The sequence below is a fragment of the Arvicanthis niloticus genome, chromosome 23 (assembly GCF_011762505.2).
Source record: "Arvicanthis niloticus isolate mArvNil1 chromosome 23, mArvNil1.pat.X, whole genome shotgun sequence".
Classification (NCBI taxonomy): domain Eukaryota; kingdom Metazoa; phylum Chordata; class Mammalia; order Rodentia; family Muridae; genus Arvicanthis; species Arvicanthis niloticus.
The window spans coordinates 15543282-15564519 of NC_133430.1; the positions used below are offsets into that span (position 1 = coordinate 15543282).

Sequence of the window (21238 nt, forward strand, 5' to 3'; positions counted from 1 at the left end):
TAGTTAATTAATTAAAGCATTGTCCCTGCCTTCAAAGAGTTCCCAACAACAGGAGTCACTGTGTTCCTGTATAATAAATCCTTGGAAGCAAGACATGTGAAACCAACAATTAATTCCCAATTTGGTAGTCTTTTTTTCCCCCAAGAAACTGTGTGCAAGCATTGAAGAGAGATCACTATGGAGACATAATCCTTGTCTCTAGCAGGCAAGGAAGAAAAAAAAAAAAAAAAAAAAAAAAGCCTGCATCTCTGCAGAACCGGCTCATTCAGCTGAGTCTTTGCAGCATCTGGTCTCTACTGGGTGAGTTGTAGAGTTGACTCAAATCAATGTAACCACTCACTCCCCAGTAGCCCGACTCTAGTTCCTATATGTATACATAGGTATATATGTATACCATAGACCCCCTTAACGGTACAAAAGTTTCCTTATGTATATAAATGATAAGACGTAAATCTCCTGTGCCTCACAGTAAATCTAATACAGGACAGGCTGCACTAGAAACTCTCCTATTGCGTCTTGTGAGGGAGGTGAGCTTCAGTGAGGCAAGGCCTTGTCACTGTGGCTCTCGCTGCCTGCTTGTTTGGTAAAATCAAATGGGGGATGGGGAAGAGCACTGACAATTATAAAGTCAAAAATATTGATTCACCCTAAAAGACCTAAAAGATGTTCTGCACCCTGGAGTATCACTTATTCTGCCAATATTCGATTGTTTACATAAAAACAAATAGGCGTATCCATCTCATCATATTAGCTTTCTTCCTCTTTAATACGTGATAAAATTATTCGTGTACCAATTAATTGGTTGCAAAAAAATTAATTTCTTTATCATTAAAAAAGAAAAGTTCCCAGGATTCTGGAGACAAATACGGACATTGTAACTTTCTAAAGTCATTCTTGGATAAAATAACAAGCAACCCAGGGTTGAGAGCTGCCACCCCAGGATATACCACCCATGTTTGAAAGTTAACTCTTCACTATTTGCTGTCTCCTTTCAAAAGAGCAGGAGCAGTTCCTGATCAGACACAATGCAGGGATGAGGAGGAGGAAGCAGAGAGTGGCTGGCATCTTCTCCTTACTAAGAACCATATCCCGAATTGACTGAGCAGCCTCTGATCATGCTTGTCGTCATCTTTGTTATCAAAGTCAGTGTTGTCCAGGGAGTGGTGAGAGGAAGAGAGGCCCAGCTGCCGCCGTCGGTTCAACTCGTGCTCCCTCTGCTCCGCGTGGAACTCCGCTTCTTTCAACAAGCTTCCAAGAGAGAGGAGGGGAGGTAAGAGGACGCAAAAGTGCATCACAGCCTACTCGAAATGATTGATTGCCTCGTGAGCACTCGAGCATTGGGGTCACCCTCCTCGAAGTCCCTGTCATTTACCCAGAAACCCTAGTTTTGTTTTCTTACTATTTCCCTATCTCAAAGATAAGCCAAGAGTCTCCTTCCTCCAGTCAGCCACAAGCAGGTTGATGTGACCACCCCACACAAGGTAAGACAGGTCATTTGCACCCAACTGGAAGAAGAGTGGGTATCAAGGGTTCAAGGCTCTGGAAGCAAGGGAGTAACACCTCTCCAAGCTTGCTAAGCAAGTAGCAGATTAAAAAGTCATAATAACAATGTTGCCAAGGGATCAGCAAGCGCAAGTGGCTTCATCTGCACTGTGAGCTTTGTAAACGGATATTCACGCTTTCAAAGGCAATTAGGTAACACACTGTGAAAATACTTAAACCCTCTAACCAGCTAACCGACCTCGGACACTATATAGGAATATAGGAAGACCCTTGTGCATAAAATATCAAAAAGCTGTTTATAAAATATAAAAAAATGAAAGCCATATAAATATACAATGACAGAGAAAAACAAATGATTACTCTGCGTGTGTGTGTGTGTGTGTGTGTGTGTGTGTATGTTATGGTGTGTGATATACACGTGTAAGTTGGAGATATGGGTGTATATCTTCATATGTGTACCTACAAAGGCCAGAGATGGAGACTGGGTGTCCATTGCTCTCTGATTCATTCTATTTAGTGAATATCCTGTTGAACCGGGAGCCCACCGTGCTTAGGCTGACACCCTCCACACTGTGGGGATCTGCCTGTCTTGGTTCCCCAGTGATGTCATTACAGGCCTATGTGCTCATGCCCAGTCTTTTACAGTGGGTTCTGGGATTCAGACTCAGATGCTCATGCTCTTACCCACTGAGCCATCTCCCCAGCCCACTCTGTGGATTTTGCATATGGACTCAGAAGTGATAAATATAAAAGTTCAGCGCAACATGGGAAGAACAGATTGGATATTAGCTCTGAACCGCAGATTCACTTTAACTGTGGTCATATAAATAAAACATACATTGAAAACAACTAGTGAGTTCACAGAACCACACAGCTGCATTTTGATCTTTGTCTCCTGTGTGCTATTTAGAAATCATCATAGTTCTATTATGACTTGTCACCGGTGTAAAAGAAAGAGAAAAGACAAAGTCTCCTTAAAAATTGTATATTTAGGTATTATTTAATTTTTAATGATCTTGTGACTTTGGATAGTATCTGAAAAGAGCACATCTAGAGGCTGTGGTGTGAAATACTGCCTTCTCCTGGTTGATGGGCCATCTGAATCCCTCAGCTTTGACCTTCGCCTCAGCTCTGCTGCTACCTGGCTCCCTGCACCTCTGTACTGACAGGCATGCATACGGGCTCTGCAGCCCTCCTCCTGGATCATACTGCCATGTTCCAGCCTCCACTTCACCACCCTGACACCCCACCACTTTAACACCGGCTTCCTCTGCCCGCTGCTACCCTGTGCTCCCCAGAGCCTACCGCAATTAAACGTTATCTTTCTTTTAGTCCCTGCTTAGGTAACTGAAGGGCACTTGTGTCTCCCAAGTACCTAGCACAAGGCCTTGTGCATGATTGTTATCCAGTCAAGATATCTATTGCATTCATATGCTTTATTAAAACATCATCACGGCACGACTGCAGCGAACATGGAAAAACTGGAGTGGATCTGCTCTCTCGGTTGGCCCGCGCAGGCAAGTAGAGCTCAAAGCCACACAGGGGAAGCCATGGTTACCTGATCACTGCCTCCACAGCGCAAACCAGCTCCTCTGCCCCACACTCTCGGGTGTTGATGGGAGGTGGAGAGGTCTGGTAGAGGTGAGTTTCTGCGGTGGCCCCCACTTCGTTACTGTGATGGTTCGAGTGGCACCTTTTGCAGTACCGAACAGGCCTGTTTCCGTGGCGACCGCAGCACCCTGCAGAAAAGCAGGTGACCACTGCCCTTCTGACATGGGAGCTGCAGTTCTGGAAGCAGAGAAAGCAAAGCCAATTAAAGCTGGCTTCGGAGACAAAGTTGGATAAAGAACCTGAAGCAAATAGAACCTCAAGGGGCCACAGGAAGTGACCAGGTTTCCAAAACATAAGGTGTTGTCTAGCCACTCAGAGGTGTTTTATTCTGGTGGAAAGCGTAGCTATGGTCTAGAAAGCAATGGAAGTGCAATAGGAAGCTGGATTGATTGAATTTAATGCTTAAGATTTTCTCAACAGAAATTAAGAATAAAAACATAGAACCGTGATGCAGAGAAAGCACACCACAGCACCCCAGAGTCAGGAAGGAAAATTTTCAACTCCCAGCACAAGTCTTTTAAAAGTTAGTTTATCTGCCACTCACAGAGTAGATTTCCCCTGCAGTTCACCCATCCTTGACATTCAAGGACAGGCGGAGGTTACACTACGCTGGGCTGATGGCAATGTAGCGGGGCCTTCTCCACTCCCACCCCTCCAAAGGCTTAACAAGTATACAAGTCAGCACCACAAGGACACACCAAAGCACAACTAGACCTAGTCACAAAACTGGCCACAACACCAACCACGGCAGAGGGATCAGCAGACGGAGCCATGGGAAAGAAGGAAGCTGTGCAGCAGAAAGAGATGCCTTTTCATTTCAGAGCGGGGATTTCGTCAGCGCCACTCTGACAAGGGGCAGGGAAGTAAGGTGGCCTCTATGTGAAGTGATCTGAGGGGCTTTGAGGGAGCAGGGAGCACCCTGACATCATCAGACAAAACCCGAGAGCTTGACACATATGATCAACTCAAGGACAAATAATACCCTGGGCTTTTATCAACTCAGAGTTTGTGAAGAGTGGGGAACCCTCCTGACAGGAACCCCAGGGGAGTCAGGAGGAAGGCTGCAAACACAAACCCTCTATCAACATGTCAGCGATGTCAGTGGGAACTACCAGTTCACTCCTTCAGGTGCGAGGCTACTGACTGTGGATGCTAGTGTTAGAAAAATCTCATTTTCTTAACACGACTCAGGGCAACAAGATGGGGATATTTAAGTCTCTACACTTATCACAGTCACGGCTTTTCCAACAGACTGCAGCTGTGTGTTTATGGCCATAGAGTTTAAAATATTTATAATATGTTCTTACTAATCTCTTAAATAAGCTGTTGCACTGTCTTGTGATTCTTCTACTGAGATTCCTTGTGGTTGACCTCTGTTTTGGCATCTGAGTCAACGCTGACTTTTCCCTGTGTATGGATGCCGCCGAGCACTGTGCACGGAACAGAACAGCCCTCACCCTCCACAGAAGAGCTGCGACCTCCGAATGAGATCCTCAAGACAGGGCCTGTTGACTGCTGACATTCCCTCATGGAAGGATGGAAATGGAGGGTCACTAGACCTTTACCTGAGATTCTAGCCTCTCCTTCCTGAGCTTCCAGCCAGCTCTAGGCAACTCTGCCCTAGTTGCACATGGCTTTATGGTCTCAGAAAATGACAGAGTATAGAAAGTGGCATATTAACTGAAGAGGGGACTCCATCTATAGGGACGTTGTCACTCATGCCGGGGCTAGACTTTGTGGTGGTACAGCTGCTTTGCAGTCACCCAAGCTCCTTAAAGTGATCTCTCACCCATCTCTATACATAAGGCTTTGAATTTTGATGGAATAGTAGTTTGGTCTGCTGTGGGTGCCCTGTCTGGGGAGAGGAGACATCTGTGTGTCCCTGGGGAAGGTTCATGCAATGACCTTCCTCTTTCAGATGCTGGATTCCACTCATGTATATTCTTATTAGTGTAGAGGTCCTCCCGCTTGCCCTTCAGTCAACATGGTTCTTCCGGCAGAGCAGTACCGCTCGGCATATATGCTGTAGTGGCCTTTCTTCCCCTATAGCTGCTGCTGTGGCCTGGACACTTACTCCAAACCCTACCCCTAAACCGCCATGTTGAAATCTTAATCCCTACATGGTACTATTAGGAGGCAGAGCCTATGGGAGGTAAGCAAGCCATGATGACAGAGCCCTCAGAAGTGGGATTAGTGCCCCTACAAAACGACCTGGAGAAAGCTGGCTATGAATATACGTCACAAGAAGACGGCATGTTTGATGAGCAGGCCCTCCCACACATCCAATTTACCAGTGGCTTGATCTTGAACTTCCCAATAAACATGTGTTGCTTGCAAGTACCCAGTCTATGACATTTTGTAGCAGCCCAAATGGACTAAGACAATTATAATTAGCTTTATGTTCCTCTGGAATTTCTCACTCTTACATAAATAGGCTGTGGGTATGAGTCCATCACTCAGCACAACACAGTCCTGGAGTTTATGGTCAGCTATTTACCCACCCTCCTTTCAGCTACCCAGGTTTTCCCTGAATCCTAGCATCATTTTTGATCATTTTTGAATTTTTTCTTTTCTTTTTTTTCACTTTTTTTTTTTTTTTCTGTGCTACTATGTGCAAGAGGAAACCTCATTTACCATGATTATCTATACTCAGCGTGAGATTTTTCTATGGTTCACATAGAACATACCAAATGCCTTGAGATACACAGGGGAAGAAAAATACGCTCACAATCTCTCCAAACATTCAGCTGTATAAACAGCACAGTTCATACTGGGAGCAGTTATAAACAAGAGGGCAGCAGTTACATCAAGCAGAATCAGTAGGTACAGAACGCAACAATAGGATTTTTAAACATCCATTAAACACTGGTGTAATACTAAGTCCTCAGATAGGTCCTTAGCTATATGGGCTATTGAGTTTTTTTGTTTTGTTTTGCTTTGTTTTTGATTTTTTTATTGGGTATTATATTTACATTTCAAATTTTATCCCCTTACCCCACTTCCCCCCACCACCCAGAAACCTCCTATCCCATCCCCCCTCCTCATGCTTCTATGAGGCTGTGCCCCCACCTACCCCCTGTCCCCCCTCCCCCCTCCCCACCCTTACATCCTCCCCCCACTCTGTGTTCGTCCTTCATGGGACCAAGAATCTCCTCTGCCACCTATGCCCGAAAAGGCCATCCTCCCCTACATATACAGCTGGAGTGGGCTATTGTTAAGAACTGACTGCTACCTTCTTTTCCCCACTTCTCTTCCATAGTCAAACCCAGACAGATGGTGACACTTAGGCCATGCCTGAGACCAGACTCTGCTCTCTAGAGGCCTTCTAGTTTGATCTCTTAACAAGTAGAGTCTTTCTTCCACTGTCTTAAGTCAGAGATGGTGTTGTGGGCTTGCTTTTGAATGTAGCCAGTGTAATGGTTGGTGTGTGGCTCCTGAGCTTCTTTCTCTTCAAGCCCATCTGAGCCTGATGGAACACTGTTACCTCAGGAACCTCAGTACACAACATTCAGGAGAGTGTTCAGACACCTAGTATCTGGAACATTCCAGATAACCCAGCAAGCCACAGGCATGACAACATGGAAAGTAGGGAGCAGCCAACCTCCAGATACCTTCCAACTAACTGTGTCTCCATACATGAGAACAGGTAAACCAGAAGGCTTGCCCAGTCAACATGAGGACAAACCACCAAGCTACTAGTTATTGTAAACAAGTGAGTAGTCATCATACAAAGATGTGATGTTTGGCTGGACCTTGGCCAAGATGAAAATGAACTCCAGAAGTGGGATGCAGGCAGAACACACACCGAGAAGGTGCCATTGCTGCTGGTGCAAGGCAGGAGGTGGGATATAGAAAGGAAACCAAGAGCTAAATGGTGCACACTGGGGGGAGGCGGAAAAGGCAATGGGAAAATGGTCTTTGAAAGCTAGAGAAGAGGTGAACTAAATCTGTTCTTCATGATACTTACATATACTTGCAAGTTCTTACAGTTACTTGCATAGGCATGAGCTCTGTCCCCAGCATGGCAAAGAGAGGGGGGAAAAAGAAGGGAGAGGTAGGAAGTGAGGAGAAAGGGAGGGAGGGGAGAGGGGAAGAAAAGAAAGAAAGGGAGGAAAGGGGGTGGGACTTTTATTTTGTAGTAGTGAAACACCCAGGATAACTGCTGCTGTCTGCAATAAAATAAAATAATAAAATATGGGCATCTAATGAGTGTGTGGATGTGACTGAATGGTGAAGGAGCCAAATCGCCTTTGTTAACTGCAACTGGTCGGGTATGAGAGGACAGGAGCCACCTAACATGGCCTGAGTCATTCAGAAAGGAAGAATTCATAAAAACCAAGAAGCCAGCACTGAGAGCAGGGGAAGGAGCAGATGAACATAATAAATGCTCCTTAGAAAACTTTAAAACAAGCATAGAACTGACTCTCTCTGTTTCCCCCTGCTGCATAATCAGGGGGAATTAGGTCCAATCAGGACCTTGGTCGCTTGGTTATGTGCCTGGATTCTCCAAGTTGGTGATTCTCATGCAACTGAAACAAGATTGTTCTGCCCTGCTCTGTTCTGCAATGCTTGGGGGCTGAAATGCAGTGACTCAAACTGCTGGGAGATAGAAGCACTGAAGCCAGGAGTCTTCTTTACCCATGGCTCAAAAAACTGAAGGATTGGCTCAACTGAGCCCTCTCTCAACAACCACTATGTGTGCCTTATCCATATGCTCTGGCGTGTTCATTAATTTTACACAGCTATGACAAGATATACATTTCCAGATATAAAGAAAATAGGTTTTTAAAAAGCTTCATATTAAGGATGTTCAAAGACATGGCAGAGGCAATAGCTAGGCTCTGATATTGCTGGGCTCTGATGAGGACCTCCTGATAGATGGGTCTCCAAACAGCAGAAGTGCTTGGGGTGTAGGGAGACCACATAGCAAGCCGGAGACCAAGAGGGGCCAGATTTATTCTTCTGTAACAACCCATTCTGTGGGACTCACTAAGGTTCTCTGAGACCCATGAAGACTGTGCAATCCATCCTGAGTGGTATTCCAGTGGGTTCCACCTTTGGGACAAAACGTCCAACACGTGAGCCTTGGAGAGCAAACTACATTTAAACTACAGCATTTGGGTTCTCGTAGCACACAGGAAAATTCTGGAGGGATACCAGATGTGCAAGAGAACCAGGAATAATGTGACTTTTTGTGACCTAGGCTACATCACAGAGAGTCAGTTCTGCTACCTGAAGAGAGTCACACATTCCCAACCCAGGGGAAGAAACACAGGCTCTACTTCTCACTGCAAGGAGAATCAAAGAATGGCCTTCTGACCACAGTGTTTCTATTCCTTCTTGCATGAACCGTTACTCCCCATTCAAGGAACCCCTCCCCCCAAAGACTCACTGTAACCATTGCCCTAGACATCACAGGTCATCTCTGTCACATACTATTTGAGTCCTCATTTAGAGAATCCAGGTCCATCTCAAATGCCCCTCCCAGCCACGGATGTGGAGTTACTATGAGTTTGGAAGAGAATTGTGTGCCTAGCAGTGTGGGGCTACCATGGTTGACAGACAACACTAAGTAGTTACTGTGATAAACTATCCACATCAAGTGGTTGCCAAGAACAACAGTCCACACTGAGTGGCTGCCACAATAGACAGTCCACACTGAGTGGCCACTGTGATAGACCATCTACACTGAGTGTCTGGCTATATAATCTACAAAGCTTTAAATCATAGACTCCAGATTTTCTGAGAGTCTGTCTCAAAACATAAAGAGGACATGTTTCATGGGACTCAGATGAGCCTCATGAAGACCTCTGAGGAAATAAAGAAAGCATTCTGAGGTCAAGAGAAAGGGACACAGCAGTAAAACATTTGGCCACGACACTGCCCTGGTCATGGGAAGCAGGAAAGGTGGCATGACTGAAGAATTGTTTATGTGGGGTTAGAGATCCCACCTCAGTATTCTTATTGAGAGGGCACTGGGGAGATAGCTCAATGGGTCAAGGGCTTGCTATTCAAGAGTCGGAAGCCCAGGAGCTATGTAAAAGCTGGGTACACTGTTATATATTCATAAGACCCAGATCTTGGGGTGGTGGGGAGATGAATGGACATCAGAATCTCATTGGCCAGCAAGTCTAGCTGAAACCATAGTCTCCAGATTCTGTCTCAAAACACAAAGAGGAGAGTGATGGAGAAAGACACCTCATGGTCGTCTTTGGCCTCCACATGCATATATGCAGGTAAGCACTATTGTGCACACACATGCACATATACATCCCACATACAAAGTATAACTGTAAGAGAAAACATGAATGAATTACTCTATTAACAACTTGAGTTTAAAGAGAAAATATTGAACCCAGGACACTCTTTCCAGTCAGTGATTTAAGATTCTCCAGGCAAGAAAAAGTTCCTGGGTAAACACTAAATCCAGGGCCCCATCAGGATAACGTGATCTCAGGGGAAAAAATGATGATGAGGTTAGAGACAAAGCCATTTATTAAGACTCAGAATGAGTCTGTTACATCATAGGCTCTTTTAGGCAAAGGATTTTAAGGACAGACACCACTGTCCTCACTACTAAATAATAAAGAGTTGAGACTGCAAGGCAGTAGTCCCAGAAGCCTCATGGAGAAATGAGGCGGTATAGCAGGGTGTATCTCAGAGACATGTATGTTTGTCTAACTTGAGTTTAATAGAAGAGGTTTGTGTTGGGCACATAAAATCCAGTGTTCTTCATGGACTCTGTCAGGGTGAGCAGAGGCGTAAGATGAAGATGCATTCAGGCTTGGATGATTCTGAGAGCAAAGAGTAGGATGCTGAATCTTCTTGTCCTGGATAATTTTATGTCAACTTGACACAAGCTAGGGTCATATGAAAGGAAGGAGTCTCAGTTGAGAAAATGCCCCCATAAGATCTGGCAGTAGAGCATTTTCTTAATTAGTGACTGATGGGGGAGGATCCAGCCCATTGTGGGTGGAGCCATCCTTGGGATGGTGGTCCTGGGTTCTATAAGAAAGCAGGCTGAACAAGCCAGGAGAAGCAGGCCAGTAAGCAGCATCCCTCCATGGCCTCTGCATCAGCTCTTGTCTCCAGGTTCCTGCTCTGTTTGGGTTTCTGTTCTGGCTTCCTTCAGTGATGAACAATGATGTAGATGTGTAAGCCAAGTTAACCCTTCCCCCACAACTTGCTTTTGGTCATGTTTCATCCTAGCAACAGTAACCCTAACTAACAGAAGTTGGTACCAGGACTATGGAGTATTTTCTATGACAGACCTGACCATGCTGTTTTAGGGAGGATTGTGAAGGGACTTTGGAACTTTGTGAAAGAAAAGCCATTGAGTATCCAGTGCTTGGTGAGTTATTCTGTAGGAGCTTGGAATGTTGAAGGCAATGCAGAAGATGGACCCCTGGCTTGTGAAGTTTCAGAGGGAAGTTTAAAGACTATCAGACCAACTTGTTTATCTCGAATTAGGGTTCTGATTAGCTGGAGCTGAAGAATCAGCTGTGATTAACAAGATACCAGAACTACTAAAGTGAAAGCCTTGCTTTACTGGGATACTTGATGCTGGTCAGCTGGAGCTAAGAAATTAGTGATGATTAAGAAAAGACCAGCATTGTTGGGGTGAAATCTTCCAGGAAGTGTTTCCCGAGAGTCAGCACATAGAAATTGTGTTCCAGAGGTGGCCAAGGTGGTACCTTGTGCTGGGAGCCAAACTTGATGGTGTAATAGTCACCTAGGTAGTATTGGTTTTGAAGGTATGAAGGGGTCATAGAGAACAGCTGGGGCTTAGCACTATAAGAGGCCAAGAAAGGCCATTGGTGAAGGTGCAGCCTCCGTGGCAGTTGAAGGCTCAGGACTGAAGGGGTCATGCAAAGAAGTTGAGGCTTCACCCATAGAAGAGGTTATTGGTGAAAGTGCATCCCAGTTGCAACAGAAGACACCAGCATTTCGGAAACTCCAGAACCATGGGATGACTACCAAGAATAGCAGTAGCCATGGAGTGGAGCTGGCCAGACAAGCTGTGTGCTACAGAAGGCAAAGCTGGAGAGGTGACCCAAGCCCTTTGGAGGAATCCATATAATTGTAACTGGATCTCAGACATTGGACATTGCTTTGATCTGGTGATGTTGATGTTAATTTGTGGTCTTGGGGATGAACAAGAAGGGAAACGTTACAGTTTAATAATGATAATGTTTGTGTCTCAAGTTAACAAGGGGTCAATTTTCCTGGCTAATTTATGTCAGCTTGACAAACCTAGAGTCATTTGAAAAGGAGGGACCTTAATCGAGAAAAGTGCCTCCATAAGAGCAAGTTGTAGTGATTAGTGATTGATGTAGGTAGTGTCATCCCTGGACTGGTGGTCCTGGGTTCTTTAAGAACCCATGAGGAGCAAGTCAGTAAAAACTGCCCTTCCATGGTCTCTGCATCAGCCCTTGCCCTGTTTGAATTCCTGACCTGGATACATTCACTGATGAACATCGAGCTGAAAGTGTAAGTCAAATAAGTCCTTTCCTCCCCAGCTTGCTTTTTGTCACGGTGCTCCATCATAGCAATAGTGACCCCAACTATTCACTGCTTTAATCTGTTACACAGATTCCTACATGCTGTGCTGACCTTCCAGTTGCTTCACCCAGTGGCATGCAGCAGAACTGATGTTTTTGTCACGAGGGGCCTTGCAACCTTCTTTCTGGCTCTTTCAGAAAGTGCACAAGCCAAGGATAGCCTCCTAGAGGGTGAGACTTCTCATGGGAAGAGGGAAGCCCAGACGCCTCTGTCATCCCGAGCCTGCTAAGGTCCTATATATAATATGCAATCATCAGACCATCTGTTAGCAGCCAGTCTTCTCCATTCAGCTCCAGGGACTCCCCCACCACATACCAACAACAACCCAAGAGCACAGAGACACCCAAAGGAGTTCATTAGCCAACTTGCCAATCCACAGAGTTGCAATCAAATAACTGTTGCCGGTAACCAGTACATTTCAGGATGGTTATATAACAATAAATAACCAAGACAGCCTTCAAAAGTATAGATTCATGATCAGCCTCCCAAAACGTCTGAATGACTTGCACAAGATGCCAATAGACAGGAGAGAATAGAGTGGGCCAGACAGAATCCAGGCTCCTCAAGCAACAGGGCAAAGCTTTTATCATAAGAACATACTGTTGTTACCTTAGTTTTTCAACTATTAAAAATGGGAGGGGCATAGAATGGAATGGCCCAAAGGAACCATGAAAAATGGCAAAAAGGCAGTTTTACCAGAAGAATATTTAGCTAAACTTATTATTCAGCTTCTACCTGAATGAGTATTTTCTACATATTCTTGATGTGGACATATTTGACATACAGTAAGCTATATGCATTAAGGATTTTTAACACATCGAAAATATCATTTCCTAAATTTAAATCCCATGAATTACATTGTCGTCCACACCTGTTCGTGGTTAGCCTCTTCCCCAGAACTACACACATGCTTCCAATTCAGAGTACTGAGCAAAGACACTGAGCATATGACGGTGAGCAAAAGCAGCCACGGACTGGGAGACCATGTGGATGTCACAATCTCACATGCGTGCGGCACCCCCTCACGTCCTTCACAAATACACTGATGTGGGCACAGTGGGAAACCATGGTGCAGAGATGAGGCGGATGTCGACGGATGAGCTTACACACAAACACAGGAAAATCATGCCCATCACATAGATGGTTTGCACTTACCTTTTTCTGACATATAGCAGATATTTCAGCTGTAAGGGGAAGGCACACAAAATATCAACAAAACAAGAGAGCCCATTTTAAATAAGGGCAACCATGAAGGGTAATTTTAAAAAAATACAGTCTCAGTAATGTAAACCAATGGACTTCATCAAAAAGCTTTGTATTTGCCTTATAAATTACCATCTACATTTACTGGCCTCTATTTTCCCCTCAAAAGCATAAAACATCTCTTTCTGGATGTTCTAATCATTTTAAGGTTTTACTGCGTGCTGTAACTATGTCTCATACTCTCGAGTCTAAGGTAACCTCAGATACATTAAGGAAGTCAGTCAGGTTAAAGCGTCTCATTTCATCTCATTGTTCAGTGGACAGTAACACTCAGAAGGCTTAGTCGGGATCACAGAAGCCATTGGCAATGAAGCCTCCAGAGCAGCTGAGGACTCTGGGCTCCTGTTCACTGCTCTTTCTGTGACAGTGATTCGGAGTGATGGGCAGTGCTCAGAGTACCAGCATGAGATGGTCTGAAATGTCAAGACTAGAGGAGACACTTTTCTTAGTCTACTCTGACTTGAGCTATCTGTAAAGCAGCCTGTGGTTACTTATGAAAAATTTCTTGTCAGACATGAGTAGATCCATTGGAACAACACTGTCAAACTGCTGTCTACTAATGAGATTGACCTTAATGAATGCATAAGAATTCTTCCCAGTTTGCATTTTGGGTTTCCATGGAGACTGATATCTTGAGAGTAGTAGAAAAAAATTTTTTTTCCGAGAATCTATCACCATTTCCCTTAAAATAGTAAGGACCCACAAAATGGACTGACACTTTATTTATAGAGCGGTCTGTGTTGCACTAACTCAAAAGATTAGAGGAAGGTGTTTTCCAGGCCCTGGCTGTAAGTTAGGAATGAATACCAAAATCAGTACAATGTATAACTCAGTGCTTAAAACGCACTTTATATAATCCATTGATTATCTGCTATATGTATTAAATGGTGATGCTAACATCACACCTCCAGGTAAACAGCCAAAAGCTGTTCTCAGTTCTTCCACAGATGAACTGAAACTGGTGGCCAGAATTCAGAAGCGTGTCTGATATTTCACAAGTACTAGTGTCTTAGGAACTGAACACTGACTGCCTCACGCCAGCTACTCAGGAGGCAAGAGGCTGCTCGAACTGGAAGATTAAGTCCCGTGTAGGCAATATGGCAAGATCCTGTCTGTTAAGAAAACAAACAAATAAAACTAAGACAAAAGAAAAACAAGCTGGACAGGGTGGGCATGCCTGTGTTCTCAGCACTCAGGAGAAAGAGACAGGAAGACTCGGGCTTCACCAACAGTCGGGGCAATATCAGTGTCTCAAAATAAATAAATATAAATAAATAAATAAATACAAAAAAAAAAAAACAAAATAAAAAACGTTAACATGTATTTCTGAATGTGACTGTCCAGAATCAGTAGAGGCTCCCTAGAAGAGTGGCCTGGTTTAAAGTGTTGAAATATGTCCCTACAAACCCAAATCTTCCTACGTATAAAGTAGGAGGCTGATAGCATTGCTCCGTGTTCGGGACACTCGTCACATTGATTTCTCTCTTAAAGTTGAGATAACCTAACGTTAAAGGGGAGATTTCAAAGAAGTAGTATAGTTGATCTTAAAAGAAGAGCTCACGGCTCTCATTTGCATCATGCTTCTGGTCTGGTCACCTCTCCTGCTAGTCCCTTTACTCTCTGTGTCTGTAGTCACAGTCCTTGCTGTGTCCTTGAGCAGGGTGGGGTCAATGCCTCCAGCTTTCCCACCCATGTCTGTCCCCAGCTTTCCTGAGCCCTTTTGCTTTTCGGTGAAGCCCTGAGAAGCTGGCTGCAATACCCTCTTCTCCGTGTGCAGTCTATCGACTTCTAACACACGGCTTCCAGACTCTTAAGAGGCTTCAGGGAGCACCACAAATCTAATCTTTTCATTAAAAGGCATTAGATACACTTCCTCCCCTTCTTACTGGTTGGGAGACAGGCTCTCAGAGAAATTAAAAGATGTCCCCTCACCCCAAAATACAGAGCCAGTAACAACGGTAGCAGGAATAAAAGAATCATTGTTCCCTTTCCAACCTGCCACAACAACCGCGGCAGAATCTGTTCTACACACAGAAAATTCCTGAAGACACAACGCAGCAGGACTGTAGTCCTATGTAACGCTAATTGTGATATCTAACCTTAATTTTTGGTAGAATTGAAAGCTCCTTCCCTCGTCGTTAAGTGTTTAGGCATATTATAAACAAGACATTGATGGAATGCCTCAGGTCAGTGAATATCCCTAAAATATGAGGCTTTGTTGCTGTCTTTATAAAATAGCACAAAAGGAGATAAATCAACCATGTCATTAGTCACGATTACTCATTTTCCATCCTTTCCGGAGAAAACCTTACCTTGTGGCAGGAGAACATCAATCAACCACTCGCTGTGGTCCCTAGGAAGAGAAAACGAAATTGGTTTCTGAGCTTCACTGGAATGTTTCCCTTACACATGCATGCCTGTGAGTTATACACTCCTGATCAAAGCTTTTCATAGGCAGTATAATTAAGAGCACCATCATAAACTTTTAAGACATCTGGTGCATCCCAAACAATCTATAAATTACAGGCATTTCCTCACATCCCGTTGTATTTAGTTGATGCTTTCAGATGTTAGTGAAACCAACCAAAACTCGATATAGACAATATAGACAAAGCTATTGAGTTTTTGAGCTATTGATATAGACAAAACTAACATGGACAAGAGGTCTGCTGGGGTGACAACACACCGTATTTGGAAACTACTATTTTCTACAGCATCAGGCTTTCTCTGCAGCCTTCTTACTGGGGCTACTTCAAAATCAGAACTGCGCCACTGCGTGGAATTGCCCTCTTGTGTCCTCTGAAGACAGCTGTGGCAACTTTTCAAAGCTGAAATCGCCCAGGTAACAGCTTGTTGTGTTAAACACTGGACAGACTAACCTATAAAACCAGAGCAAAGGCTGGAAAGCTGAGTAACCAACTCGTGTGCAAACAGCTTTCCTGGCTGTCTGATCATTGTCGGACTCATACCTACCCTGAAATCCTCTCGCTGCATTCTTCACAGAGATACAGTGGAGGCGGCTTATCACCCAAAGCTACTGACAAGGATGGGTCTATACACATCTGCAACAAAGGACAAGACAGGGTCACCTCTCCTGCCCCTGCAAACCGCATCCCCAGCCTATGAAACACATAGGTCAGCAATGGGAGAGTTAGAAGCAAGGTAGAGTAAATTGTTTTAGAAAAACCCATTCCTGTGTAAACCACCTGCTCTGCCCAGGCCCAGGAGCTGACACTGTGGATGTAAATGTGGCTGCCAGGGCTCCTCTATGTGCAATTTGCAATTCAAGTAACAAACACTGTCAAGAAATCCTCCCTCCTGCCACAGGGCTGAGAGATCCTCCTGTTATCAGGCTGCTCAGAAACGGTACACGGTGACAAACAGAGCAATCTCTCTTTAAGGGAAGGAAACTCCATCATTAAGATTTCAAAATCATCAGCTGACATCAAATGCTGGCAGGCAGTGGAGGCGGTCACAGGAAATCTAGCTCGGAGGGGCGCCTTTCCTCATTCCCAAAGCTTAGCTCTGACTCAGACAGTCAGGGCTCCATTTCACTGTTCTCCCCCCATCCCTGTCCTGCCCCCAGCCAGCAGGTTGTTTACCCCCATGTCTTCTTGTTGTTGTGGTGCATTGCATTTCATGTTATGGCTGCGTGTTGGGTGTTTAGCTGTTTTAAATCAGTCAACAATCAGTTGGCTAACTGTGCTTAAACTGTCCATCCATTAAAACCTCTAGTCTTTGCTTTCAAGAATAATATGCCTATGGTATAGCAGCATGCCCAGGTAATACGCCTTATTCTCAAACTCTTCTGGAATGTCTCTGTCTTTAGCTGCTCTCACTGATCTGAAGGAGGAAAGTGACCGACATTTATAACCCCACCTACGACTCAAAGCTAAAATCTTGAGAAGTTTTAGTGACCAAAATGGCTAGATTTAAAGACAGCCAGCAAAGTTCATAAATTGCATATTAGCTAATGCTAACACGACTGTGAAATATCTCCTATGTAAATTTCATAGGACACAGTAACTACCTACTGTTTGGTCTGAGACACTGGCAGTTTTTGTACAAATGATTGGAGAATATTTTAGGTTTTGTAAGTCAGATAGTCTTTGTCACGGCTACTCAATTCTTCAGGTTTTGCCTAAAAGCAACCGCTCTGGAAGCAGATGAGCAAAGCTGTATTCCAATAAAACTTTATTCATAGTAACAGACAGTGGCCACATTAGCAGCGGTGCAAGGTTTGCTGACCCTACCTTACATAATTCCCTGGGCTTCAGCCAATTTCATAAAGTGAACTTTAAATGGAACCAGGAATAACTCACAGTGGAATGTGATATAAGACTTTAGGTTCTGACATGTTTTCACCCCATCTCTATGGCGACGGTTGGCTGTTAAAAAGTGCCATTCCCTTGGGCAAATCATTAAAGCCTCAGACTACCGTATCCGTGACAGAGTGGGCTCTGCTGAGGATTCATCTGCTCTCCCACACATCTCCGTGCTCCCCATGTGGATGTCCTGAGCGCTGTTACTTCATGCTCTTTCCCAATAAGTCACTGAAATGCCTGTCAGATAAAGCTAAGTTTTCCATTCCACTCAAAAGGAAAAATTCCTGGGACGTGAGAACGATGGTCATTAGAGACTGGCTGCCTGACTTTTGACCTGTTATGTTTCTTAATTAACACAGCAGCTGATTCTGTTCTACTAATACGTTTGTCTCTGGCTGGGTTTTTTTTGTTTGTTTTTTTGTTTGTTTTTTGTTTGTTTGTTTGTTTTTTTAAATTCTTTAATCCTAGGACTCAAGAAGCAGAGGCAGGTGGATATCTTAGAGTTTGAGGCCAGCCTGGTCTATATAGTGAGTTCTAAGCCAAGGGCAGCCATATAATGAGACTCTGTCTTTAAAACAGAAAATGTTTATAATCTATGCCCAATGTACAAGCTCAGGAAAACAGATAAAGAAAAAACTTCAAATAACACATGTCACTGCCTTATCCATGATAGGTTATTTCTCCATTAGTGAAATGACCCAATTAAAGCCAGATTAGATTATACTAAAGGCATGTTTATTGGGAAGCTGCTCTTGGGCAAGTTCACTGGCCCCAAGGATTGAGACCAGGGAAGTCGCCATGGCAGGGGTGGGGGAGACAGGAGGATTTCACAGAGAAGAGAAGAGAAGAGAAGAGAAGAGAAGAGAAGAGAAGAGAAGAGAAGAGAAGAGGAAGAGAGAGAGGAAGGAAGGAGAAGAGAAAGGGAGAGAGAAAGAGAGAGAGAGACAGAGAGACAGAGACAGAGAGAGAACAATGGTAATATGTCTGGATTATATAGGCAGGAGCCTCTGGGAGAAGGGCAGCTGGGAGAACCTAGAAGCCAGATCTGCTTTGAAATGTAAAACAGCCACCTCAGTCCCTTGTCCCAGGGTTTAAAACCAAACAATCCTCATTCTGCAATGTCATTTTTGTAGGTATTACTGGTTTTCATTTAGAATGTGAACCTATCTCTAAATAAACTGAATCTGTGTCATACTATACAGTCTTTGCTTTTCGTCCCAATTAGCAGAAAGGTTGGACACATCAGGTGTTGGAGACCCTGCATCAATGTGTCCTGGTGGTGGTGGGCCATTAAGAGCAGCCAGGCTGTGAAGATGCAGCCCCACTAAGCCAGACCCTCTATAGTGCAAAACACAGCCCCACATGGGAAGCATTGCCCAGATCGTTAGTTTTCTAAAAGTAAAAAACTAAAGAAAAAAAAATTGGTCAGGGAGAAAGCATGTAATGAAAACATCTCCCAAGCAGATCAAGGTGGTGGCTGCGAAGGTTTGAACGTACGAAATGCCAAGTGTTTGTTTTCAAGTAGTTTTAAATTTAAACAACTTCTATATAAATTTCATCTCAATAGGGGAAAAAAAAATACCAGAGCAGGCTGGTTGGGCCTGGTCTCCAGGACTGGCTTTTGGCACAAAAGTAAGGTCAACCCAGATGTGTGGGCTGGGCCGTCTGCCTAGAAGAGGAGAAAATCTAATTTCTCCTTTCTGTGATTAGATGGCCAGAAAGCATTACTAACCAGGATGCCAGAGGCCTCCTGAGAATTCAGTCTGGCATAAAAGCAAGGGAAAAATAACTGGAGAAACCTGTAGCAGGCAAAGAAGAAAAGCAAACCACAAAACAAAAGCAGAAGGGAGCCTCGGCTGCCTCAAAGCCGCCGACTCCACGAACCACGTAATTCACCATGTGCTTACCACAACACCCTCACACCAAAGAAAAAGACCCTGGACCCCACATCTTCCGATGTTCAGAATGGGGTTATGTAAGAAAATGCGCAGGGCAAATCCCCGCGCTTCCGTTCCTGGCTCGCTCGCATCTGCTCTTTCTCTGGAGCCATTCAGTTTTCTGTCCTTAAAGGCAAGGACCCAAGATGACCATCTAAGGAAAGAGTCCACTAGACGAAGCATGTAAATGACAGTGCTAACATCACCGCTCCTTGCACACGCACTGTTAGTCCTTTACAGTTACCAAACCTCACTCTTCCTCTTCTTTGTTCCTGTAGAGTGGCCGTGCTAGTTTTCTATCATGTAGGCACCGACACAGTTAGCTAGACAAGGGAACTGAACTCCAGTAACACCAGTTCCTCAAAAGAGCCCGTAAATGCTCCTAAACTCAGCCGGCACCCACTCTTGACAGGGCGACATTAACCCATGCAAACTCTATCCTTGGTCAAGCTACCTGCGTGTCCTGCATTCCACAACTATATTACCAACAATTTTGTTTGTGAAAACATGTGGTTGTGCCTTTGAATATCCAACCTCCAAGACTCACAGCTTCAATGGGATTGACCAACAAACACGTGTAGAGAAGAATGAGACTGAGAGTTTAAAGTAGCTTGCTCCGCCTCTAGTTTTACGCAACCCACCCATTGGCCTCTCCAGCTACCTGGCTCCCTGAAATTGACCCCTTACCTCTAGAGTGATCTGCTGTGTGCATGCTATCCAAATACCGCTCAGTCAACTATCCTACATCCATGATTTGAGCTAAGACTTAGCAAATCTCTCTGTCTTATAGTTCAAAGTTGCACAGTCCTTTCACAGACCCTCGGAAGTGATCAATGGAGAGGGGAGGATTTCTGAATAACTGGCTCAGATAGAAGCCAGTTAAAGACAAGTTTGTCAGTTAGAGATGTGTTTTTCAGTATTCTTCGGATAACTAACTCAATGCCATACAGCCCTTGGCTGCAAATTCACAGCCCAAACTCACAGAGACCACCGTTACTCTTGGCCAAATACTGTCAGCGTTGAACATGGAAAGGGCTTGAGATGGAGCAGAGTCCTGCTCTACAGAGATGCATGCAACTCACTCCTTCACTCAGCAGAGAACCCAGGTACAGACCAAGCCTGGGGAGCAATACCTTCACAGCCGGCTTGTTGATTGCATTGTGACATTCTATATGCTGGCAGTGGATGGGATTCCAAGCTGAAAAGCAAAAGAGAGCCAGTGAAGATCTCTTGTTGAGGTTGCTTACATTCCGTAAAAAACACAGCAGATAGCTCACTACTTTTCTTTCTCCTAAATAAAAATATCTTCGAATAGCATCCCAACAGAATTGATTACCTATGGGGGAAAAAAAAAGATTTAAAATCAGGCCAAGATATGGTGACTCTGTCTACTTTCCCTGGGAAGGAAAGCTGGTAGCCAGTGGAATGCACAGGACTAAACAATCTCACAATGTTATAGCACTGACAAATCCTCAAGGTGCCTCAAAGATATCTTCACTGGATTCCCCACTGGATTCTCCGCAGGTAGGTGTGACAGGTTATTAAGCTCATGTCACATATTAAGTTAAATCTTAGAAGGTGAAGTTGCCCAGTATGGTCACAGACTGGTGCAAGCTGAGGCTAGAAGCTGCAACACTAAGTTCCTAGCCTGGGCTCATCTCACTGTGGGGCACTGTGCAAAATGTCCCATGCTTTTAGCACCAGGAACTTAGTAGATAACAATAGTAGAATAGTATTCTAATCACAGATTCATATCTGTTTTGAAAGGAAAAAGTAACAAATAAGTGAAAATCATTTGAGTTTATTGCATATTAAGCATATTCATTTCCAGTGGGTAGTGAAGGTGATAGGTCAGAAGGGACTCTCCACTGTTCCAGTTCCCACCCCATCTTCTTCAAATGGATGCTGGGAAGATGAGTTTCTTGCCTGAAACACTGAGCATCAGCTAGTCTGCTATACCTCTACACAAGTCCCTAACTCAATATATAAAGAGCAGGGGAAAAAAAACAACAAAACAAGGGATCTAAGATAGACCAG

The 21238-nt window shown here is 44.3% G+C and overlaps 1 protein-coding gene across 14 annotated transcripts in view; it reads right to left on the reverse strand.

Annotated features, from left to right (window-relative positions):
- Unc79 (unc-79 subunit of NALCN channel complex) overlaps positions 1–21238 on the reverse strand; it is a 229516-nt gene that overhangs the window by 119230 nt on the left and 89048 nt on the right. For 13 of the 14 annotated variants that reach the window (XM_076921337.1, XM_076921329.1, XM_076921327.1 and 10 more), the window contains 6 exons: positions 20335–20399; positions 15913–16001; positions 15252–15292; positions 12832–12860; positions 3062–3291; positions 1077–1248 (listed from right to left, as the gene is read on the reverse strand). In XM_076921337.1, coding sequence (XP_076777452.1) covers positions 1077–1248; positions 3062–3291; positions 12832–12860; positions 15252–15292; positions 15913–16001; positions 20335–20399 — 626 coding nt within the window. Of the gene's footprint in view, positions 1–1076; positions 1249–3061; positions 3292–12831; positions 12861–15251; positions 15293–15912; positions 16002–20334; positions 20400–21238 lie in introns of those variants that run through there. The other variant, XM_076921340.1, reaches the window with a different exon arrangement.